This window comes from Vipera ursinii (assembly GCF_947247035.1).
Source record: "Vipera ursinii genome assembly, chromosome: W".
NCBI lineage: Eukaryota > Metazoa > Chordata > Lepidosauria > Squamata > Viperidae > Vipera > Vipera ursinii.
Window position 1 is genome coordinate 27,635,902 of NC_139522.1, and position 24,146 is coordinate 27,660,047.

The following is a 24,146-nucleotide window of genomic DNA, read 5'->3' on the forward strand; positions in this document are numbered from 1 at the left end:
GATATTGCTCTGCCATCTTGTTAGCGGATTTCGCAGCCCCATTGGTAGCTGGATGGAAAGCAGATGATAGGCCTTGTTGTTGTTGTTAGTTGCGAAGTCATGTCCAACCCATTGTGACCCCATGGACAACGTTCCTCCAGGCCAGACATGTCAAACACAAGGCCCGGGGGCCAGATCCGGCCCGTGAAGTGGTTTCATGTGGCCCGCGAAGCCATCCTGGAAACAGTGAGGGAACGGCCCCCACTGCCTTGGCCCTGGCCCAGAGACCCTCCTCCTGCCAGAGAACCTCAGATCTGTCCCACTCCTGCCCAGGCCCCCATAGGCACCCTTGATGCGAATGATGTAGAGCTGGCCATGCCCACCCAGTAGGCCATACGCACTTTAGCCACGCCCACCCAGTAGGCCACGCCCACCCAGGCTACATCCACTCAGCCCCCTGAGGGCAACCGCAATGCTGATGCGGCCCTCAATGAAATTGAGTTTGATACCCCTGCTCCAGGCCTTCCTGTCCTCTACCATCTTCTGGATTCCATTTAGGCCTTGAGATGATCCAATTAATTTAAGAAAACTCCTCCAAAACTTCGCTGTGAACTGCACCCCCCCTGTCTGAAATTATTCGCTATGGGGTGCCATGCAGCCGGTAGATATGTTTCAGGAACAATTTAGTGAGTCGTTGGGCCGATGGGAGTCCTTTGCAAGTGATGAAATGAGCCTGCTTCGAGAACAGGTCTATCACAGTCCAGATGACAGTATTTTTTCTACTTTCAGGTAGGTCTACTATAATGTCCATAGCTATTTCTTCCCATGGTTGAGAAGGGTCTGCCACCGGCTACAGTAACCCAGGGGTTTTCCCTGGAATTCTTTTCATGGTGGCCCATACAGCACAACTCCTGACATAGTTTTCCACATCCCATTTTAGCCCCGGCCACCCAAATTGCCGGCGGATGAGATGTAGAGTTTTTAAATATCCGAAGTGTCTGCCTGTTTTACATCATGGCTGTGTCAGAGAGCATTAAGACGGAGGGTTTCAGGTAGATACAATTTTCCCCCCTTGTAAGCCAAACTGTTAGGCATATGGTGCTAGCCTACAATGTTGGGTTGAAAATATATTTACCATAATGCTATGACTTTAAGAAGTTAATTGGCCAATGGGTGTGTAAGTGTTCTCATGGCCATAAGAGGAAGCTAGGAATGTAGCTTCTCTCTCTCTCTGAATTCACTGCTCTCTACTATTACTTTTTTTGCTCTGCTGTTGGTTTGCTACTGTTGTAAACCTGAACTGTGTATTGACCTCTGGACCGGTAAGAAGACTTTGTATTTTGGATTGCTTCTTGGACCGTTGCTATTGTTTATGACCTGGACTGTTTATTTTTGACTGTGCATTTTTGTTCTTACACCACCTCAAAAGTAAAATACTTTTTGCTTTTACAACTCAGTGTACTCTTGTGTGACTCTTACTGCTCTCAGTACCCTTCCTTGTCTGTGCAACTCTTTGGTAGCACAAGGAGACCTCTGCACAACAAATTCCTCAACACTGGTTATGGGCCCAGGCCTGCACTGAGAGTGAGTTCACACAGTATTCCTAGCTGAGTTTGTGTTAGCTATTTGGTGTAAAATGGCACAAGAACTGTTGTCAGGCATCTCCTGGATAACCCGGTTGGATGGGACAAACTATGTTTCCTGGTCAACAAAATGCTGCTTGCTTTTGCACAAGGAAGGACTATGGACTGTTGTAAATAACCCACCTGATACTACTGCTTGGGATGCAAATAACGAAGAGGATGCAAAGAAGATAGACGACTTTAAACGAAACAATGAGGAAGCTCTTTGCATTATTGGACTAACACTGAATGACGAGCAGCTTGTCCATATTCGTGGTGAGGTGTCTGCTGCTAGGTGTTGGGGCGTTTTGCGAAGGCTTTATGTTCAAGACAGTGTGGGTGCACATATACACCTTACACGTAAGCTGTTTAGGGCTCGTCTGCAGAAGGATGGAGATATGCTGACCCATTTAAACTACATGAAGGTGACTTTTCAAGAGCTTCATGAAAAGGAGCTGATTTTTTCAGAGTTGCATCAGGTCTACATTATTCTGTCATCTTTGGATGAGAGTTATGATGGATATGTTTCTTCTTTGGAAGTCCTGACCAGAGAGGAACTGACATTGACTAACATTACTGGGAGACTGCTGGAAGAGTCCAGAAGGAGGCGTGACAGAGACCAGCTGAGAGAGACACAGCCACAAGAGGAGCAGCCATTCACCACTGCTTACAATGTCAAGAAATGTTATTCTTGTGGGGCTAGAGGGCATATAGCCAAATCCTGTAGAAAGGGTAAAAACCAGAATGTTAATAGCAGTGGGAAGGCTAAAAAGGGCATTGGTTTGGCTGTTTCTGGTCAACCAACATCCAGAAATAATGAATTGTGGGTTGTTGATAGTGGGGCTTCACATTACTAAAGTGGAAGAGAGGTTTATTAATATGAAAAACAGCAACCAATATGTTTCACTAGCAAATGGTTGGAAGATGAAGGCCTCTGGTGAAGGTAATTCCTATTGTCCATGCATTGATGAACAGTTACCTATGTTATATATACCTAAACTAAGATTCAACCTGTTATCTGTAAGGGAATTGGTTAACGTTGGGTTTGTGGTAACATTCAGAGGGGAGCAATGCACTATTGAGAGGAATGGAATCTGTGTAACTGCTAATTTGAAAAATGGTTTATTCGTTCTCACAAGTAACCAGGTTAGTACAGTAAAAGCTAACTCAATATGTGAGAACAAGAAGCCACATGACGAGTGTATACATTTATTGCATACGCGGTTAGGGCATGTAAACTTTAACTCACTACGTAAAACAGTTGAGTTAGTAGAAGGAATTAAACTGAAGCTATGTAGTAAGTATTTGAATTGCAATGCCTGTAATCAGGAAAAGAGTAAGGCAACTCCTGCAAACAGGTTAAACCGTTTCAAAACAACTGTTCCTTTGGAAGTTGTGTTTGCTGATTTAATTGGACCCATGAAACCAAGTTTAGGAGGGTCATGTTATGTTTTAAGTATATTGGACCATTACTCTCGATATGGATTTTGTTATCTGCTTAAGTCAAAGGCAGACACTTTCCAACAATTTGCAAACTGGCTGAAATTCGTGGAGAGAAAAACAAAGAGAAAGGTTCAGTGCATAATTACTGATAATGGTACTGAATTTACAAACAAGCGCTTTGTTGATATGTTAGAATCTGCTGGCATTGAGCATAAACGTTCAGCTCCTTATAGGCCTCAACATAATGCATTTGTTGAGAGACGTGGGCAAACGTTACAAGCCATGATGAGAACCATGTTAAGAGATTCAGGCTTAACAGATAGACTGTGGGGGGAAGCAGCAAAATGTGCAAACCATGTTCTGAATATAGTTGTTAATACTTCTACTGGTAAAATACCATACACAATATGGCATGGTAGAAGACCAAACCTTGATTACCTGCACACGTTTGGCACCCCAGCTTGGGTCCACATTCCTGCACAACTCAGGAGTAAAGGCCAACATAGGGCTAGGCAATTATATTTCGTAGGTTACGAAGCTAACCATAGATCCTATCGTTTCTGGGAACAAGGCACAACTAATGTATATAATAGTGCAAGTGCCAAATTCCTTGAGCACGTTGGTTGGGATAGGTTAGAGCAAGGAACTGTTAATACTGATCCTCTAGTGTTTGAGGACTCCTCTGATAACGTAACTAGTAATGATAATACATCTCCTGTAAATATAAAAGATGAAGAGGAGATAGGGGAGATAAAAAATGAATTAGAGGAAGGAAAGGAGACAGAAATTCAAAACCCTGTAATTCCTTGGCGTTCAACGCGTATCAGACGTCCACCTGATCGCTATGAAGCTAGTATATGTCAAGTTAGTTCAGTACCTTCTAACTATGATGAGATCAGGATGTATCCTGAAAAGGAACAGGCATCATGGAAAGCTGCAATGAACAGGGAGTTGAAGTCTTTGCAGGATCTTAAGGTCTATGAGAAAGCAAAACTGCCACCTGGTGAGCAAGCTATAGGTTGTAAATGGATATATAAGTTAAAGAAAGGTGTAGATGGGACCGTAACCCATAAGGCACGTTTGGTTGCACAAGGTTTTGCCCAAACTACTGAGGATTATGACGAGATGTTTGCACCCAGTCTGAGGGCAACTACTTTAAGAGCAGCTTTAGTATGGGTGGCTAAAAACCAATATATGGTTAACCATGTAGATGTTGAAACTGCATATTTACATGCTCCATTGCAACATACTATTTATTTAAGAATACCACCAGGATTGATCAATGATAGAGACCATGATTGTAGGGAATTAAAGAAAAGCCTCTATGGATTGAAACAATCAGGCTATGAGTGGAATACATGTTTAGTTAATGAGTTAAGTGCAATAGGTTTTGTAGCCAGTAATGCTGATCCTTGTTTGTTTAGAAGAGAACACAACGGAGCATTATCTTTTCTCTTATTATTCACAGATGATAAATAAATTCACAATTAGAAATCTTGGGGAAATAAGCCACTATTTGGGATTAGATATTGTGAAAACGAATAGGGGTTTTAAGGTGTCGCAAGCCAGTAAAATATCTCAGTTATTAAAGAGATACAATATGGAAATGTGTAAACCAGCTAAAACTCCGATGGCTATGGATTTTAAGGACACTAATGTTCAGAGTCCTGTATTTGATAAGGCTATGTACCAATCTTTGATAGGAAGCCTTATGTATCTTAGTAATTGGACTAGACCTGATATTTCTTACTGTGTAAACCAATTGGCTAGGTACAACAATAATCCTACTGTTAGACACTGGCAATCAGCTAAACGGGTATTAAGGTATTTGAAGCAGACTATTCACTACTCGTTATATTCACTCATGCGCTCGTGACCTCTCGCCTTGACTACTGTAATGCTCTCTACATGGGGCTTCCCTTGAAGACCACTCGGAGGCTCCAACTGGTACAGAATGCGGCCGCGAGAGTTGTCTTGGGAGTTTCCCGGTACTCCCATGTTACACCTTTGCTCCGCGAGCTGCATTGGTTACCAGTTGTCTTCCGGGTGAGGTTCAAGGTCTTAGTTATGATCTTTAAGTCCCTACATGGCATGGGTCCGGGTTACCTCGGGGACCACCTGCTGCCGGCTTCAACTCCCCTCCGCCCTGTGCGTTCCCACAGAGAGGGCCTCCTCAGGGTGCCTCCGGTCAGGGAATGCCGACTGGCGGCCCCCAGGGGGAGAGCCTTCTCTGGGTGCCCCGGCTTTGTGGAACCAACTGCCGGTGGAGCTCCGGATGGCATCAGACCTCCGAACTTTCCGTCGTGGCCTGAAGACCCATTTTTTTGAATTAGCCGGTCTGGCCTGATGGGGGAGTTGGGTTTTAAATTGTTGTTTTAGAATTGTAGTACTGTTTTTTAACTGGGCACTGATTTAATCTTTGTTTTAACTTTTGTATTGTATTGTATTGTTATTTATATGCCCTGTGAACCGCCCTGAGTCCCTAGGGAGAAGGGCGGTATACAAATTAAATAAAACATAAACATAAACATAAACATATCTAGAGCCAAATCGTGAGTTAATCCTCACTGCATATGCAGATGCGAGTTTTTCCTTTGATACAAGCACTCGTAAATCTACCTCAGGGTTGGCTATAATGTTGGGTGATTCTTTGATTGGATGGAAGTCCATTAGACAAAAGCACATAAGCTTATCTACAATGGAGGCTGAATTTGCATGTCTATCAGTGTTATGTACAGAACTGCTAGTGTACAAACAATTATTGTTAGATATGGGTTTAAATGTAAATGATCCATTCATTGTATATGAGGACAATCAAGCTGTGATAAAGATGGCTAATAATGCTGCAGTAAGAACAAGATCTAAACATACTGATCTTCGTTATTTAAATGTCAGACAATGTATCAAGGATAAATTAATACAGCTAGAGTATTGTTCATCTGATGTAAATATTGCAGACCATTTTACGAAGGTACAAAGTGCTGTGAAACACAATGCTAATTGTGAAAAAATGTGCATAAGATTGTAAGATTTATATATTATTCTACCCAAAGGGGAGAATGTTAGGCATATGGTGCTAGCCTACAATGTTGGGTTGAAAATATATTTACCATAATGCTATGACTTTAAGAAGTTAATTGGCCAATGGGTGTGTAAGGGTTCTCATGGCCATAAGAGGAAGCTAGGAACGTAGTTTCTCTCTCTCTCTGAATTTACTGCTCTCTACTATTACTGTTTTTGCTCTGCTGTTGGTTTGCTACTGTTGTAAACCTGAACTGTGTATTGACCTCTGGACCGGTAAGAAGACTTTGTATTTTGGATTGCTTCTTGGACCGTTGCTATTGTTTATGACCTGGACTGTTTATTTTTGACTGTGCATTTTTGTTCTTACACCACCTCAAAAGTAAAATACTTTTTGCTTTTACAACTCAGTGTACTCTTGTGTGACTCTTACTGCTCTCAGTACCCTTCCTTGTCTGTGCAACTCTTTGGTAGCACAAGGAGACCTCTGCACAACAAATTCCTCAACACAAACCATCCCTGCGTGTTAGGGAGGTTTGATTTTCTTTGAACCATTGATCGGTGAGGAGCTCTTGTTTTATTTTCTTTGCTCCGGGGTCATCAGGGTTAGGGGCCCTGCAATGCGTGAGTTTAGCAGCAGTTTGTGAACTGGGGATGATTGCCTCGTTAACCTCTTCGCGTTCGCTTTTGTACTGGGGTAATCTCGATAACGCATCAGCTAGGAAGTCTTTTCCTCCAGGTATGTACTTTAGAGTGAAGTTGAAACGGTTAAAGTACTGTGCCCACCGCACTTGCTTTGGGGACAATTTGCAGGGACTTTTCAGTGCCTCTAGATTTTTCTCATCTGTCCATATTTCAAAAGGCACCTTGTTCCCTTCTAGATAGTGTTGCCAGTTTAATAGTCCCCACCCAATTGTGAAGACCTCCTTCTCCCAGACTGCCCATCTCCTCTTGCTTTCAGTGAATTTCTTAGAAGTGTAGGCACACGGTTGCAGGACCCCACTTTTATTCTTTTGCAGTAATACAGCTCTGACTGCCATGTTGCTGGCGTCAGCTTGAATTACAAAGGGCTCCCCTGGGCAGGGGTGCTTTAGAACCAGTTCAGCAGCAAATAAGACTTTTTAAATTCTCAACAGCTCTTTGGCATGTCATGGTTACGATGAATGAGACAAATCAAACAAATTTCAGGCATATTATTTATCTAAAAAGTCTTAGTAATGAAAAGAAACATCAGCACTCTTGCAGGGATGCCAGAATCTGAAATCTCCTCCCCTCAAACCCATCATAACACACACACAATTCCCGCCCTTATCTACACGTTATAAATCATATTATCCAATTAGTTTTACATATGAGATTTCACTTCCCATTCTGTACATGGACTTTTGCAATCTTATCACAACTTCCAGGTGATTCCTCCCTCCCAAATGAAGCAATTAACATAACAGGCTGTCTCTTATATTGTCAGTGCAAAAACATGTCAATGTTTGCAGCATTGACACTAATCGGGTTTAGTGAAATTCACATTTTGACAATTTGAAATAATAATAATAATAATAATAATAATAATAATAATAATAATAATAATAATAATAATAATAATAATAATAATAAAGTTGGAAGGGACCTTGGAGGTCATCTAGTCCAACCCCCTGCTCAGGCAGGAAACCTTATACCATTTCAGGCAAATGGCTGTCCAGTCTCTTCTTAAAAACCTCCAGTGTTGGAGCATTTACCACCTCTGGAGGCAGGTTGTTCCACTGGTTAATTGTTCTAACTGTCAGGAAGTTTCTCCTTAGTTCTAGGTTGCTTCTCTCCTTGACTAGTTTCCATCCGTTGCTTCTTGTCCTGCTTTCAGGTGCTTTGGAGAATAGCTTGACTTCCTCTTCCTTGTGGTAGCCCCTGAGATATTGGAACACTGCTATCATGTCCCCCCTCACCCTTCTCTTCATTAAACTACACATACCCAATTCCAGCAACCGTTCCCTATATGTTTTAGCCTCCAGCCCCCTAATCATCTTTGTTGCTCTTCTCTGTACCCTTTCTAGAGTCTCGACATCTTTTTTACATTCGTGGTGACCAAAACTGGATGCAGTATTCCAGGTGTGGCCTTACCAAAGCATTGTAAAGTGGTATTAGTACTTCACTTGATCTTGATTCTATCCCTCTGTTAATGCAGCCTAGCACTGTGTTGGCTTTTTTGGCAGCTGCAGCACACTGCTGGCTCACATAAAGCTTGGCATTCAATAGTTTCTTTAACACTTCTCTCACCAGATTTATATGGTCAGTCATATTCGTACTGTGTATCAGGATGTCATCAAGATACACCAGAACCCACTGTATAAATGATCATGTAGGACCTCATTATTCAACTGCATAAATACGGTTGGGGTCCCCTGCAGTCCAAATGGCATGACTTTGAACTGGTAGCTTCCTGTTGTGACTCAGGGCCAGCCTGTGGGTCCGGCAGCCGGCTCAGATGTCTCGGATGACTCAGATGAGGGGGAGGAGGAGGGTGTGGAAGACGAACTGGCTGATGACGGCTTGGAGGCTTCGCAGAGCCCCCAGCCGGGGCCCTCTTCTCAGCTGCGTGAGCCCGATAGTGCGGAGGATGATGACCCACAGCTGGCCCTGTTCAAGGACGCCCGACGCAGGAGGCAGTCGAGCAGGACCAAGCAGAGAAAGGCTGTGGGACTCCTCGGGAGGAGGCACAGGGAGACCACGCCCTGAACTCTAAATAAAAGGAGTGTTTGGGGAAGGGCTGGTTGCTGAAAGCAACCCTTCCGTTTGAGGATTCAAGTTCCAGTGTTTTTGTTTCTTGTTCTGTTATTTGAGTAATAAATCTTGGCAGACGCTTTCCAGCCTTAGACGCTCTCCAGTCTCTACTGTTTGAACAGGGGTTTGCCTTATGGCAAGGCCGGTAGCAGGCTGGTTCAGAACAGTTTGCTTTCAGCCTCCCACCCCTTATTACTATGATGGAGCAGCTTCGTGCCGAGAATGCTCAGCTCACCCAGCAACTCACTTTGCTGGCAGCTCAGGTGGCTCAACTGCAAGCTCAGGTACATGCTGCACCCCCACCCAGGAGGAAATGTCAGATAGTTATGCCGGATAAATTTGCTGGCAATCCAGAACTGTTTCCTGCCTTCCTGGGACAATGCCAGCTTTTTATCAGCGTGAGAGCAGCTGATTTCCCCACTGACCGGGATAAGGTGGGATTCGTGTTGAGCCTTCTGTCGGGGGATGCAGCTCGTTGGGGCACGCCTCTGCTGGCACAACCTAGCCCTTTGTTGGATAACTTTGGGGGGTTTTGTGACCATATGCGCCTCATGTACGAGGACCCAATTAAGGCGCAGACTGCCACCCGACGCCTGAAAGCTCTGAGGCAGGGTCAGCGCCCCCTACAGGCCTATATCAGCGATTTCCGGCTGCTTTGCCAGGATTCCGCATGGAATGAGGCTGCGCTCGTGGATGCCTTCCAGGATGGCTTGTCGGAGGAGATGTTGGATGAGCTGGCCCGCGTGGACATTCCCTCAGACCTGAATGGGCTGATCCATCTTTGTCTGCGGATCGATGCCCGGCTGCAGCAGCGAAAGAGTCGCCGTGCCACCCCACAGACCCCTGCCGCCCCTGTTGTGCGTGAGCCCCCAGTCCAGAGGGAGGAGCCAATGGAGCTGGGTGCCGCCAGGTCCCGTCTATCGGTGACGGAAATGGACAGACGACGATCGGGGGGGTTGTGCTTTTACTGTGGGGACCCTGGACATTTGGCTGCTTCTTGCCCAAAGAAGCGTCAGCGGGCATCAGTGACCAAGCCTGCCCCGAGAAAGTCCCCTACTTTGCTGTCGGGAAACGGCCCGAGCCCGATCTAGACGGTGTGATAGATCGGGCGACCCACAACGACCACACCGAGCGACGCCGTTCCGACGGTGCCTGTGAACCTCCACGGCATTTGATTTTGGAGGCACGTCTGATCCTTCCTGGCAAGCCAGAGGGGATTCCGGTCCATGCCTTAATTGACTCTGGGGCTACCACAAACTTTATGGACTCGGCCTTTGTGGCCAAATGGGCTGTTCCCCAGTGTCCGGTGGATCCGCCCATGCTAGTGGAGACTATTGATGGTCGAGTGCTCCTGTCCGGGCCTATTACGGCCGCCACGCAACCAGTGTGTATGGCCATCAGTTCCCATGTGGAGGCCATCCAGTTCTACATCACTTCGGATCTGCACTTCCCCGTGGTCTTGGGACTGGCATGGCTCCGGGCGCATGATCCACAGATCTATTGGTCTCAGAACTTGGTCACCTTCCCAAGTTTGCAGTGCGTGGACCACACCCGCCATATCTGTGCCGGCCAGGTGGAGGGTTCCCCAGGGGTTTCCTTGCCTCCCGAACTGTCCGACTTTGCTGATGTGTTCAGCGAGTCAGAGGCGGATCAATTACCCCCGCACAGGCCCTATGACTGCTCCATTGATCTAGTCCCTGATGCGCCTCTCCCAGTGGGGCGTTTGTACTCCATGTCGGAGCCCGAGTTGGCTGCATTGCGGGACTTCCTGACAAAGAATTTGGCTCGTGGTTTCATCCGGCCCTCGTCCTCGCCAGTGTCTGCGCCCGTGCTCTTCGTCAAAAAGAAGTCGGGCGAGTTACGGCTTTGCTGTGACTACCGGAAACTCAACGCCATCACGGTGCGTAACCGCTACCCGCTGCCCCTCATCCCCGAGCTCCTGGACCGACTCCGGGAGGCTAAGATCTTCACGAAACTGGACCTGTGTGGAGCTTACAACCTCGTCAGGGTTCGGCCGGGTGATGAGTGGAAGACGGCGTTTGGTACTCGCTATGGACATTTCGAGTACACGGTGATGCCGTTTGGCCTGACCAACGCCCCCGCTGTGTTTCAGCATTTTATGAATGACATCTTTCGGGATCTGTTGGACCAGTTTGTCGTGATTTACCTGGACGACATCCTGATTTACTCCCTGTCGCGTGAAGCGCATCATCAGCATCTCCGTCAGGTCCTGCAGCGCCTCCGGAAACATCGGCTGTTTGCCAAGTTGGAGAAGTGCCAGTTCTACCAGGTGACCATCGATTTCCTGGGTCACCGCATTTCTCCTGAGGGCATCGCCATGGAGCCGAGTAAAGTTGAGTCGTTGCAGAGTTGGCAACCCCCGCGTCGCGTGAAGGATGTTCAGCGACTTCTTGGATTTGCCAACTACTATCGAACATTCATCCCTGGCTTTGCTGCCTTGACAGCCCCCCTCACCCGGCTCCTGCAGAAGAAGACTCGGTTCCAGTGGAACGCCCCCGAACAACAGGCGTTCCAGGCTTTGAAGGACGCCTTCATGAAGGAGCCCATCTTGAAGCATCCCGACCCGCAACGGCCGTTTGTCGTGGAGGCGGACGCCTCCGACATTGCCATTGGGGCCGTGTTACTCCAGGCAACGACGCCCAGCGGTACCCTTTTCCCTTGCGCGTATCACTCTCGGAAATTGAACCCCTCGGAGCGCAACTATACCATCTGGGAGAAGGAGCTGCTGGCCATCAAGGCGGCGTTCGAGGCTTGGAGGCATCATCTGGAGGGGGCGCGGCATCAAATCGAGGTCCGGACGGACCACAAGAATCTGGAAAGCCTGCAGACCGCTCGGAATTTGAACCAACGCCAGATCCGGTGGTCCCTTTTCTTTGCGAGGTTTGACTTCCGGGTGCGGTACATACCAAGCGGGCACAACCAGAGAGCGGATGCTCTGTCCAGGAAGCCCGAATACACCCGAGTGGAAGATAAGCTTCCGCCCAGGACAGTGATCCCCGTTGACTCTTTTGCTGCGGTGCGGGAGCCGGTTGATATACGGGCTCGGATCCGGGAGGCGCAGCAGCAGGAGGCGTGGGTGGCTCAGCGGAAGGAAGAGGTGGGGCCAGATTCGCCTTGGTCGGTCACGGATGGTCTTCTGTATTATCGTGACCGGCTCTATGTTCCGGGAGGGCCACTCAGGGGACTCGTCCTCAGCCAGTGTCATGATAACCCGGCTGCGGGGCATTTTGGCCTGTTCAAGACTCTGAACCTGGTCTCCCGTACCTTCTGGTGGCCCCGAGTCCGACACGATGTCCAGTCCTATGTCACCTCCTGCATCCCATGCAGGCAGGCCAAGTCAGCGACAGGGGCCCCGCCTGGTTTACTGCAGCCTTTGCCAACACGCAAGAGACCCTGGGGGGCTGTGTCCATGGACTTTTTGACGGATCTACCTCCATCCTCTGGCTTCACGACAGTGTTTGTGGTGGTGGACATGCTGACCAAGATGGCGCACTTCATCCCCTGTCACGGCTTACCGTCAGCTCGCGCCACTAGTCGCATGTTCATCCAACAGGTGTTTCGGTTGCACGGCCTCCCCGATAGAGTCGTCTCCGATAGGGGGGCCCAGTTTACAGCCCGCTTCTGGCAGGAGTTGATGCGTGCGTTGGACATTAAGGTTTGCCTCTCGTCCGCGCATCATCCTCAAACTGACGGGGGTACCGAGAAGGTCATTGGTATCTTAGAGCAGTATCTGCACTGCTACGTCAACCTGCAGCAGGACAATTGGGTGGACTATTTGGCCATAGCCGAGTTTGCTTTTAACAACTCGCAGCACACCTCCACGCAGATGACACCGTTCTTGGCCAATGTGGGTTATCACCCCCGGTTTTTCCCCCTTTCTCCCGTGGACTCACCGGAGCCGGCAGCGAACGACTTCATGGCGGAGTTACAGGCGATCCATCGGTTGGTGCGACGGCAGCTGGAGAAGGCCAAGGCCGACTACAAGAGGTTCACCGATCGGTCGAGAAGGGATACGCCTCCACTATCGGTGGGGGATCGGGTCTGGCTGTCCACCAGGAACCTACCATCCACACGGCCGGCGAGGAAGCTGGACCACCGTTACCTTGGACCGTTCCCAGTCGAGGCCGTCATCAATCCGGTCGCCTATCGTTTAACTCTGCCACGTTCCCTGCGCGTGCATCCCGTCTTCCATCGGTCCTTGTTGGTCCCCGAACAACCGGCTTGTCCACTTCGCCAAGCGGAACCTCCCCCATCAGGACCTCGTGATGGAGGCAGCACCCCCGAGTACGAGGTCGCCAGCATCAGGGATTCCCGTTGGTTGAAAGGTCGCTTCCAGTACCTGATCGAGTGGAAAGGGTACGGGCCGGAGGACTTCACATGGGAAGACACGACCGCCGTTCATGCCCCTGCGTTGGTGACTGCTTTTCACGAACAATTCCCATCCCGACCGCATCCGGATCGGCAGCCCCGGGGGAAGGGCCCTGCGGTGCGGGATAGTGTTGTGACTCAGGGCCAGCCTGTGGGTCCGGCAGCCGGCTCAGATGTCTCGGATGACTCAGATGAGGGGGAGGAGGAGGGTGTGTTAGACGAACTGGCTGATGACGGCTTGGAGGCTTCGCAGAGCCCCCAGCCGGGGCCCTCTTCTCAGCTGCGTGAGCCCGATAGTGCGGAGGATGATGACCCACAGCTGGCCTTGTTCAAGGACGCCCGACGCAGGAGGCAGTCGAGCAGGACCAAGCAGAGAAAGGCTGTGGGACTCCTCGGGAGGAGGCACAGGGAGACCACGCCCTGAACTCTAAATAAAAGGAGTGTTTGGGGAAGGGCTGGTTGCTGAAAGCAACCCTTCCGTTTGAGGATTCAAGTTCCAGTGTTTTTGTTTCTTGTTCTGTTATTTGAGTAATAAATCTTGGCAGACGCTTTCCAGCCTTAGACGCTCTCCAGTCTCTACTGTTTGAACAGGGGTTTGCCTTATTGCAAGGCCGGTAGCAGGCTGGTTCAGAACACTTCCCAAGGGGCAGTTGAAGGCAGTTTTCCACTCATCTCACTCCTTTATTCTCACCCGGTAATATGCTTCTCTCAGGTCTAGTTTAGTGAAGACACTCCCCTTTGCTAGGTGGGTCAGTAAGTCCTTCAGGAGGGGGAGGGGATGTTTATTCTCCACACTCACCATGTTCAGACCTTTATAATCAACAGAGACAGAGAGACCCATCTTTCTTTTCTTTAAACAACACAGGGGCTCACACAGCTGACTTGGCCCATTCAATGAATCCCTTGCTAGATTTGTATCCACGTATCGCTGCATCGCCTCCATTTCAAGGGGGCGATGTGTACATTCTTGGTCGTGGATGTTTGGCCCCTGGCAACAGTTCAATGGAACAATCATTGGGCAGTGAGGAGGCAAGGTATCACATTCTTTCTCACAGAATGCCTCTGCTAGGTCCCGATACTCGCTGGGGATGAGCGGCTTGCCTGGTGGCTGTGAGGCAGCCATGTGCACTTGCTCATTGGGTGGGCTAAAATTCCCTGTAACATCTGTTGAATCAATGTGGGGGATTGGGCCCTATAGGTAGTCTCACAGTTCTCTTTTCTTTCTTCCACCAGATAAATGGCTTCCATTTGTCCAACCAGGCTAATCCTAGGATCACAGCCTCAGTCATTTTTGGAGCCACCAGGAAACGAATGAACTTCCAGTGCTCACCTATTACTATGCGTAGGGGCTCCGTTAATTGCGTGACTAAAGTCTCTCCCATCAGGGACCCATCGGCTTGCTCAAAACTCACATGTTTGGAGAGCATTTTTGCTCGTATACCCAATTTTATGGCAAATGACAAACTAATGATGCATCGGGAGCATCCAGAATCAACTAGCACTTTTAAATCTACCTGCGTACCCGACTTAGAGATTATGAACTTGGCAGGTAGTGAGAAAGGTGGGACGTGTCAGCTCACCATTGGGTCGTTCTCTCCTTTGTCATCACTGTTGAAAGAGGGTAGAGTGGGGGCAGATCCAGCATGAGTCCCTGCATCCTGCTGTGTGGGGGATGTGACCTGGATAACAGGTTCCTGTGTAATCCAGTTGGATTTCTCTCTCATTGGCTGCTGTGCAGGTTTCTTTCTCGCTGCTGGTCCTGGTCTGCTCTGCTGTTGGTGGTAGGGGACTGGGCAGTTCGGTGCTTGATGTCTCTGCTGTCTGCATCGGAAGCACTTGATTGGCGGGCCTGCAGGTGGCCTGGGTCTTTCAGCAGCTGCAGCAGTTGGAGATCCTCGGGGTGGTGGTTGCTCTGGGCTCGGCTTGGCTTCAGGTGGGGGAGGTTTCTTATAGCGGGCAAGCTGAATGTCTAGTTTTACCGCCGCCTGGTACCATGCTTGCAGCTGATCAGGTACCGCTCGATAGATGCAGGCCCAAGAGAGTTGGTCGTCCATCCCTTCCCTGAAGTGATGGACTATGGACTGCTCAGGCCACCTCTCTATCTGACCGGCTATCTTGAGAAACTCTTGTACATACTCCAGGGCAGGCCGGCCGGCTTGCTTTATCTTATGGATTTGTTCTTCTGCTTTGAGGGCAATGGATGGGTCCTCAAATCTTTCTCTCAGTCCTAGGAGGAAGAGGTGGGGGTCCTCCAATTCAGGGGCTTGCTCATTGTATAAATTATTCAGCCATTCAGATGCCTCTCCCTCTAGACTAGATGCAATCACGTCAACCATAGCAGCTGGGTCTGGGTAGAGGTAGGCACAGTGGTTCAAATGAGAGTGCACTTGGTTGAGAAAAAAAATCAGTTACTGTACTCTGGGTCCCCAACGAAGGTTGCTCTGAAAGGTGGATCAAACACTGGCTGCTGGGCTCCCCACTGTGACAGTTTGTTCTGGACCAGCCTGCTACCGGCCTTGCAGAAAAGGCAACCCCTTTACAGACGGCAAGAGGATGGAATACGTCTGCCAAATTTATTACAAAAACAAACAAGACACGAACCAATATACTGGAGCTTTGAAACACTATCTGAGCGGTTGCTTTCAGCAAACCAGCCCTCCCCACACAAGTCCTTTATAAAGAGTTCAGGGCGTGGCTTCTCTCTCCCTCCTTCCGAGAAGCCCCATTGCCCTCCTCTGTTTACTCCTACTTGACTGCCTCCTGCGTCGGGCGTCCTCGAACAGGGCCAGCTGTGGGTCATCTTCATCCACACTGTCAGGCTCACACAGCTGGGTCTCCATGGTGACCAAGTGGGAGGGGCCTGCCTGAGGGCTATCATCAGCAAGGCCTTCAACACCCCCCTCCTCCTCTGAGTCATCCGACCCAACTGCCGAACCTACAGGCTGACCCTGAATCACAACACAGTTGCACCCCCAGTTGCTGCTGGTCCCAACCTGACTGCTGCTGCATGCCCAGGGGTTGCACATTCAGGGGCTGTGCCCACGCCCCCTGCCGTGTTTGTAATATCTGCAGTTGCAACCTCCTGGGTTGTCAGGGGTCTCCTAAAGACAGCTTCCTGGGTGGGGGCTGTTGTTGAACTTCCTGCTGCTGGTTGGCATAGAGTTGTGGCGCCCTCTGCTGCTGTAGGCCCCTCAAAGGTTGCTGGATGGGTGGGGATTGCTGCTGGATCTCCTCCTCAGTGGTTGCTGTATGTTCGGGGGTGGTGACCAATCTCCTTGCTGTGGTCGTCCTCCCACCAGCTGCTGATCTCCTGGCTTCTGCACCACCCCAAGCTGTTGTAAGGCCTCTAGTAGCTGTGGCAAGCTCTGATGTTGCTGACCATCCACTTGCGGGAGCTGCCAAACTCCCCATTGTTGCAGAGGCCTCAGACTGGGGTTCTCTCTCTCTGTAGGGCTGGAGGCCCTGGCAGGGGAAGACAGGGTCTGGAAGGCTGTCTGATCTGCAATGGAGGGGCTGTAGGCTCTTCTCAGTAGGAGTTGATTTCTGCTTCTCATCTCTGGCTTTTCAAATCTTTCCAGTGACTCACCCGAACCTTCAGTGGCATACGATCTGGTAGCTCTCCACCGGTCTGCTTTTGAAACCTTTGAGGGTGGCAAGGCAGTCTCAAGGCATCTGGTGTCTGCACTGGGCTGGGCCTGCTCTGACTGCCAGATCAGCTCTCCTAGCTGGGAGACCTGTCAAAGTTGTTCTTCCCCCAGCTTGCTATCTGTCGCTCCCCCCCCCGGGGTAGCAAGTAGTTTCTCTTTTCCCATGATGAAATCTTCTCTTGAATCTCTGCCAGCTCCCTTCAAGTCTGGAGAGACCGGCTGGGGTTCAAGACCACTAAATAGTTTGAAAAGTTTTAGATCTTGGCTTAATGTCATGGTTCTGACAAATGCAGTACTTCAAAGAACTTCAAGGCATTGTTTACCTTAAAGAATCTTTTAATATAGTAGCATAGCTTCGGCATGTACATATTGGAAGCCAAGATCTGAATTCTCCTCCCCTGAACACATTGTATCAAGCACAATTCCCTCCCTTAATTAAATGTCATAAATCACATTCTCCAATTAGTACAAAATGCAAACTTTCCCTCCCTTATTCAACCCAATTCTTATCTTCTCTTATTACAAACAGTCTTGAGATACATTCTCCCTACTGTCCCCCCCCAGCGTCCACTAATTCTAACTCTAAAAGTAACATACAATTTAAAGAAAAAGGCTACATCTCTCTATGTTGTCAAGCAAGAACATCCGATGTTAGCAGCATTGACATAAATAGTGTGGAACAGTCCAGTGCACACATTCTAGAGAGAGAGAGAAGTTCCCTAAGGATGGGCTCCTGCACCAGCCCGAAAGCTTGGAAGAATAAACGTTTGGTTCTGGTGACGGACTCACATTGGATCCTGAAAAGCCAGGTCTTCAGTGCTTTTTGGAAGGCTAAGGCGGGTAGAGATCTTCTGAATGTCAAGGGGGTGGGTGTTCAGTGGTCTTGTTTTGGGGGGCCTTCCAACTTCACCAGATGGATTAGTACAGGGGTCCCCAACCTTCGTTGGTTGGCAGACACGAGTAAAAGGGAGGGGAAAGCATTTTACATGTGTGTGTGCATGCGCATGGGGCTGCGAGCACACGTGTGCTGCAAATGGGGTGGGGCTAGTGCCCACGTGATACTCACTAGTGCCGGCACATTCTTGCGTGGCACAGCGATTTGTCGGCGGTCATTTTTGTGTCTTGCAGCATGGTGGCTGCCTGTTTTTGCACCCCGGTGGTGCAGTGATGCCGTTTTTGTGCCTTGCAGCACATCATCAGCATCCTGTTTTTGCGCCCCAAGGTGCGTCAGCATCCCATTTTCACGCCCTGAGGTGCAGCGGTGGCCTGTTTTTGTGGCCGAGGCTCAGCAGCAGCGTCCCATTTTTGAGACAGCAGCAGCCCATTTTCGCACCTTGTGGCCACGGCACTAGCACAAGTGAGGGTATGTGTGCGGCCCAGTGGCCAGCAGGCCACAGCTCACTACTGGGCCATGGCTCACAGGTTGGGGACCCCTGGATTAGTACATAAATTGGGGGTCCTCCTAGACTCTTGCTTGAAGAGCAGGTGGCAACAGTGGCCAGAAAGGCTTTTGCACAGATGCCTCTTGTATGTACCTTTTCCTGGACTGAGAGTTCCTACTCACACATGCCTTAATCCGCTTGTGGTTTTTCTGTTACAATGAGCTCTACGTTGAATTGTTCTTGAGGACCACTCAGAAGGTATAGCTATTCCACAGTGTGACTGCATGAGTGGTTACAAGTACACCTTGAGTCACCCAGGTAACACCTTTGGTTTCTGAGCTACACTCTAGATGATAATAGAACCTAACTAAAGACTTTATGGCCTCAGGGCCTGGTTATCTTCAGAATCCCTTCTTTCCAGTTACATTTGCTTATCCTATAAAATCATGTTCCAGCTCCCATCGTTCAAATTATCTGGTGGAACCTTGGAAATTTGCCTTCTCTGTGGCCACCATGCCCTGCAAGATGGCATCTCTCCCCAAGAGTTGTAGAGTTGCTTGGACAATTGAAGGGGCTTATAAATTAAAGGAAGAAAGGAGGGACAGACGAGACTGTTTATATACCAATATGTATGTTAACACTGAACTCTGCTAATATTCAGGTTCCATAACACAGCACTCTTCTTAAAGGATTCTTCACTCCTTTTTATCCCTTCTTCCTTGGACAGGTATAGAATGTGAAAAAAAATCACAGTAGGACTTACTCCATTTAAAAAATTACTCAAGTTTATTTTTTATTTCTCTGGTCCAAGGAAGCAGCTTATTAACTTGACATTTGTGTTTAATTCATTTGCATGTGTATTCTGATCAAAGATGTTTTTCTCTGCCCTTATAGTACTGTTCACAGGGTAGAATCAGACAGACTAGTATAGCTATGTGAGATGTATTTAAGTGCCTCAAGATTCCATGCTAGCAAAGATTTTTCTTGCAATCAAAGGACATTCTTGCTATAGCATTCATCCATCTTTGAAATAACAATCACCTCTCCAGTGATTATAAGTCTAAAGTAGTATTTGTTGATTGAGGATGGGCTGTAACTCTAAAACCTTTTTTGTGCATGTTATAGGCTGCTATTGTAAGGATTATGAAGATGAGAAAAGTCCTTAAGCATCAGCAGTTGCTTGGAGAAGTACTTACCCAGCTGTCATCGAGATTCAAACCTCGAGTCCCAGTAATAAAGGTTTGTCTGTAGAACCATCTAGTAGTGGCTGGAAGGTAGAAGTCTTTCTTAGCTTGGTAAATGCTGATTTACTCATTTGCAAGAAGGCTGTTTAACAAGATTTTTTTTCCATATTGGAAAATATGTGGTATCACAACAGTTTAAGCTATTCAGAGAAAGCCAAGGACAATTAACAGTTTCAATAAAAATGTTTAAGCCTTACAGAATTGTAGTTGTCGTTTTGTAATCAAACTCAACAACTTTTAGTCCATATTTGTACTTTAATTCCCCTTTTGGAACTCCCCCCTCCATTGTTCTTATTAGGTGATAAAATCAATCCTTTATTTTGGTAGGTGCAATATGTGGACTTTATGAAACTTTTGGTCTTCTTTAAGATTTTTGATACTAACAGGACTATGTACAGTAGTTGCCATTTTTTCCAGCCTCTCTCCCTATAGCTCCCTGTGTCAAATCGTTCTTTATGTCAGGTTAAGTAAAGTTTTATTACTTGTTTCATATGTCTTATAGTTACATTGCTGTTAAAGCTTGTTAAACACTTCCACTAAAATGAGTCACAGGGTGAAAGTGTTTGAAAATATGTCTGGATAATTGTTTTTCTTTCCATTTTCAGAAGTGCATTGATATCCTAATAGAGAAGGAATACTTGGAGCGTGTGGATGGTGAAAAGGACACATATAGTTATTTGGCTTAACAGTTTTTATCAGCTGTCTGTGTCACCCTTAAATAGTAACAAGTTTGAAAGATAATGGAACTTCTTGGTCTGCTGCCCTCTGGTTCTCCATTTGTATAACTAAGACCAGGGCTGCCATCTGCCTGTCCTGGAATTACATCAGACCTGCTCAGGATTGATACATTTCAAGTTTGTAAACATGACCACCAAAGCCATCTAATCTAAGAACAGAATGGAATCTGAAACCTTCTCCACTGGAGGGTGCATGCTACTACATTTAAATCAATAAATTGGCTATACAAAGAAAAGCTGTTGCCCCAGGCAGCACATACATGTTGGCAGCACTTTGAGAGACTCCGATTTGGGCACATGTGAAATATGGTATGAAAAATCATATGTCTAGTGTGTTTCATTTTTTAATATGTGATAAAAAAATAAAAATTTCTGTACAAGTTGCATTTGGTTTTATTGTTAAGTTACATGATTTTATCTTTCTTAAATTTAAATAAAAGTAGCAATGATTATGAAAACCAGATGAACCGGGTACTGTTTTACTTTCAATATTGTCTCTAGTACTACCAAGCAAGACTTTATAACACTCAGATCAATCTTGATCCTTTTCCTTTGATATTAAGTGCAGTGTGAAGGAAAAATTAAATATTCAACATGTAAGAATACGTCAACTAAACTGATCCTTTATTGCTATATAATACTCTTAGTGGCAGGAAATCATGTGTCCCTATATTTAACAACTAGAATTGTGGAAATACTTGTTCTAACATGGGTAAGCTGCAGGTCAAAGTATTAGTAGATTTTACCTATACATTTAGCCAAGCCTTTGTTTAAAGATGGTAACAAACAATATGAATTCAAAGTTCAAGTATCCTTTATTCAACAGCAACAACTTTATTGATTAGCCCTTGGGCCATATCAAAGTGCAAAGTTCCAGCAACAAACCGTCACCAAAACTTGATAAAAGCAATCCAAAATGGAATTTGATAAAATACAATTTAAAATGGAATTAAAATAAAATACAATTTAAGATGAAATAGTAATAAAATACAAATTTAAGATATAGATAAAATATGATAACATTATATTTCGGAGTCGCCCTTGCAATCTACCCCAATCAGTCCCACATATGCAGATCTTAACCGGATCATTTTGTTTAAATACTGTGCTACGTTAAATGTTATTTTCAAGTTCTGACCGGACATAAGATAAGTTATTTTGATATGGGGATCCCAATGGGTCATTCGTTTGGTATATAGACCAAGATACCTGTCTCTCACCCTCTTATACAGACAACAGTCAAATAGGATGTGAGCCAGGTCCTCTACCTCTGCCGCTCCGCAAATGCAGAGACGCTCATTGTACGGTATAGCATGAAATCTCCCATATCTGACCATTGTGTCAAGCTGTTTGAATCTCGCTCTCGTAAATATCTCCCTAAGATGTTTTGGGAGTTGTAACTTCAAATAACTGTCCACTTGAAAAGTACATTTGTATTTACACAGCCATTTCAAGTTACCCACCTTACTAAGGATAGCTATATCAGTTTGTGCTTCTATATCCTTAATTCTTTGGGCAACTCTTTTTTTAGATTGTTCTCCTGTTACGCAAGAAACAGGAAGGCCACAGCTTCTTGCAAAATTTGTTAGTTTGGTGATCCAGAAGATTTGTGATTGTAGTTTTATTTGCTCTAGTAGGCATAATTTGGGGAGTCTATCAGTCTCCATTTCATTAACTTTGCACCAGTAGTTATAAGCTCTAATTTTAGATAATGCCTGAATTGTATGAATTCCCAATTCAGCTCTAACTGCTGCAACAGATGTTCTTGGATCTACACCCAAAATACATCTCAGATGCTGGGACTGTGTTTGTTCTAAAACTGTGGTTGAGTAAAGACCCCAAATTTCTGCTCCATACAAGAGCATTGTGGTAACCTTAGCCTTATAAACCTTGAGTAATGGAGCTAGGGACCCTGGGTAACTATGGTTCTTTAGTTTGAGCAATAAATTCAAACGGGCTTTTGCTCTAAATGTACTCCGTTGATGATGGCAGGCCCAAGATCCAGTCTTGGAAAAAGTTACTCCCAAATATACAAAGGTATTAACCTGCTCAATTGGTTCACCATCTAATTGCCACTTATGTCTCTGATGGTTTCTTCCAAACACCATTATTTTCGATTTAGATTTGCTAATGATTAGGGAGTTATCCTGGCAATAAGAGCTGAATCTTCTTAATAGCCTACGTAATCCTACTTGTGAGTATGATAATAAAATCATATCATCAGCATGAAGCAAGCTGTTACAGTAAGTATTTAGGATCATCGGCATGTGTACCATGGTATCCTTCATTAACCCTGGCAAGTCATTGATGTATAAACTAAATAATAATGGGGCCAGGATACACCCTTGCCTTATCCCTTTATTTGTGTGAATCCTGTTAGTCAGGGCCCCATTAACCCCATACCGCACCCTCAAACAGGTACTTGTGTAAAGGGCTTTAATCAAAGCCAGGAGTCTGGGTTCTATTTTAAGAGATGTCAATTTACTCCATAGTACGTCTCTATTTACCATATCAAATGCTGCTGTAAGGTCTATCAAAGCAGCAAACAGGGGTCTCCTCTTATAGGCATATTTGGCAATTAGATGGTTCAAGAGAAAGCAGTTTTCAATAGTAGATCTGTTTTGTCTAAAACCTGCTTGTTCTTCTGTGAGGATGTTGTTTTCCTCTACCCAGATTTCAATTCTGTTCAAAAGGTACCTAGCATATATTTTTGCTACAATGTCAATCAGGCTGATGGGCCTATAATTACTAGGATCCTTTTTATTCCCTTTTTTATATATGGGGACAACTATTGCCATCTTCCACCGATCTGGTATATGGCAGGTGTTATTTATGTGTGTAAAAAGACCTGCTAATACAGGGCCCCACCAGTTGGGAAATTTCTTAAATAATTCTGCTGGTAAAAAATCCTCGCCTGGGGCTTTATTGCTCTTTAAGCTTTTAATGATGGACTGTATCTCCTTTTCTGAGACTGGTGGCCAAGGGGGGAGAGTTCTAGGATTTACCACATCACTGTTTAAAAATAATTTCTTTACCGGTTCGGTGGGGGCAAACAAGCACTGATAATAATTCTCCCAGTCCGTGGCAGAGATTGGTATGTCAAATGCAAATCTCCGTTCCTTCAGGATACCTGCTACAGAGTGCCAAAATAATATTGAATTATGACTTCTGGCAGCCAACTCAAGTTCTGACCAGATTGAAATGGCAAAACGTTTTTTCTTTAATGATATAGTTTTTTTATATTCCCTTCTTGTGTGCAGCATCTTAGCTTGTATATGGGCAGTAGGATTCCTCTGGGCAAGCCTCATGGCTGCCTTCAATTTCTTTTTCTGTTGCTGGCAATCAGGATCAAACCAGCGAGGTCTACCCACTTGGGCTCTTTTTGTAGTAGGTTTAGCTGTTAGGTGTTTCTTCAGTATGTTACAAAGATTGGAGAATGCATTGAAGGCTGACATTCAGTCAGTAGTTGATGACTGTATTGTTCTAGCCCACTTAGTAGCATTCTCTGTTTTAAGGCATTCTAATATTGCCTTAGTATCAACTTTGGCCCAAATTAACCTTTTATTTTGGGTCACCTCTACCTTTTTGGTGAGCCATCTGTCAGCCATGTTATATGGTCTTAAATCTGAGCGGCCTCGCAATGTCACACTTACAGGCTGATGGTCGCTATTGTCGCTAAGGTGTACTGTGACCTCTGAGAAGAGGTCAGCCTTATCTCTAGACACACAAAAGAGATCCATTGGCTGAGTGGTATGTATAAGGGTATGTATAATTCTTGTCCCTACCTCCCAAAATTTGGAGATTACCCTTAAAAATTAAGGAGACTAGGAGCAGGCCAGCGGCATTAGTTTTACAGTCTCTCGAAAGCCACTGAGGATGGTTATCAAAGAACTCCCCTGGTATTCCC

General features: G+C 46.4%; 2 protein-coding genes across 2 annotated transcripts in view; one reads left to right on the forward strand and one right to left on the reverse strand.

Moving 5' to 3' along the window:
* The window catches only part of LOC310648308 (cullin-1-like), a gene marked incomplete at its 5' end in the record, with an annotated part of 390,312 nt that extends 369,784 nt beyond the window's left edge, over positions 1-20,528 (forward strand). The window contains 2 exons of the mRNA XM_083376075.1: positions 19,384-19,497; positions 20,108-20,528. Coding sequence (XP_083232201.1) covers positions 19,384-19,497; positions 20,108-20,188 — 195 coding nt within the window. The 3' untranslated portion in view covers positions 20,189-20,528. The remainder of the gene's footprint in view (positions 1-19,383; positions 19,498-20,107) is intronic.
* The window catches only part of LOC310648221 (uncharacterized protein), a gene marked incomplete at its 5' end in the record, with an annotated part of 797,336 nt that overhangs the window by 248,585 nt on the left and 524,605 nt on the right, over positions 1-24,146 (reverse strand). The window lies entirely within an intron of this gene.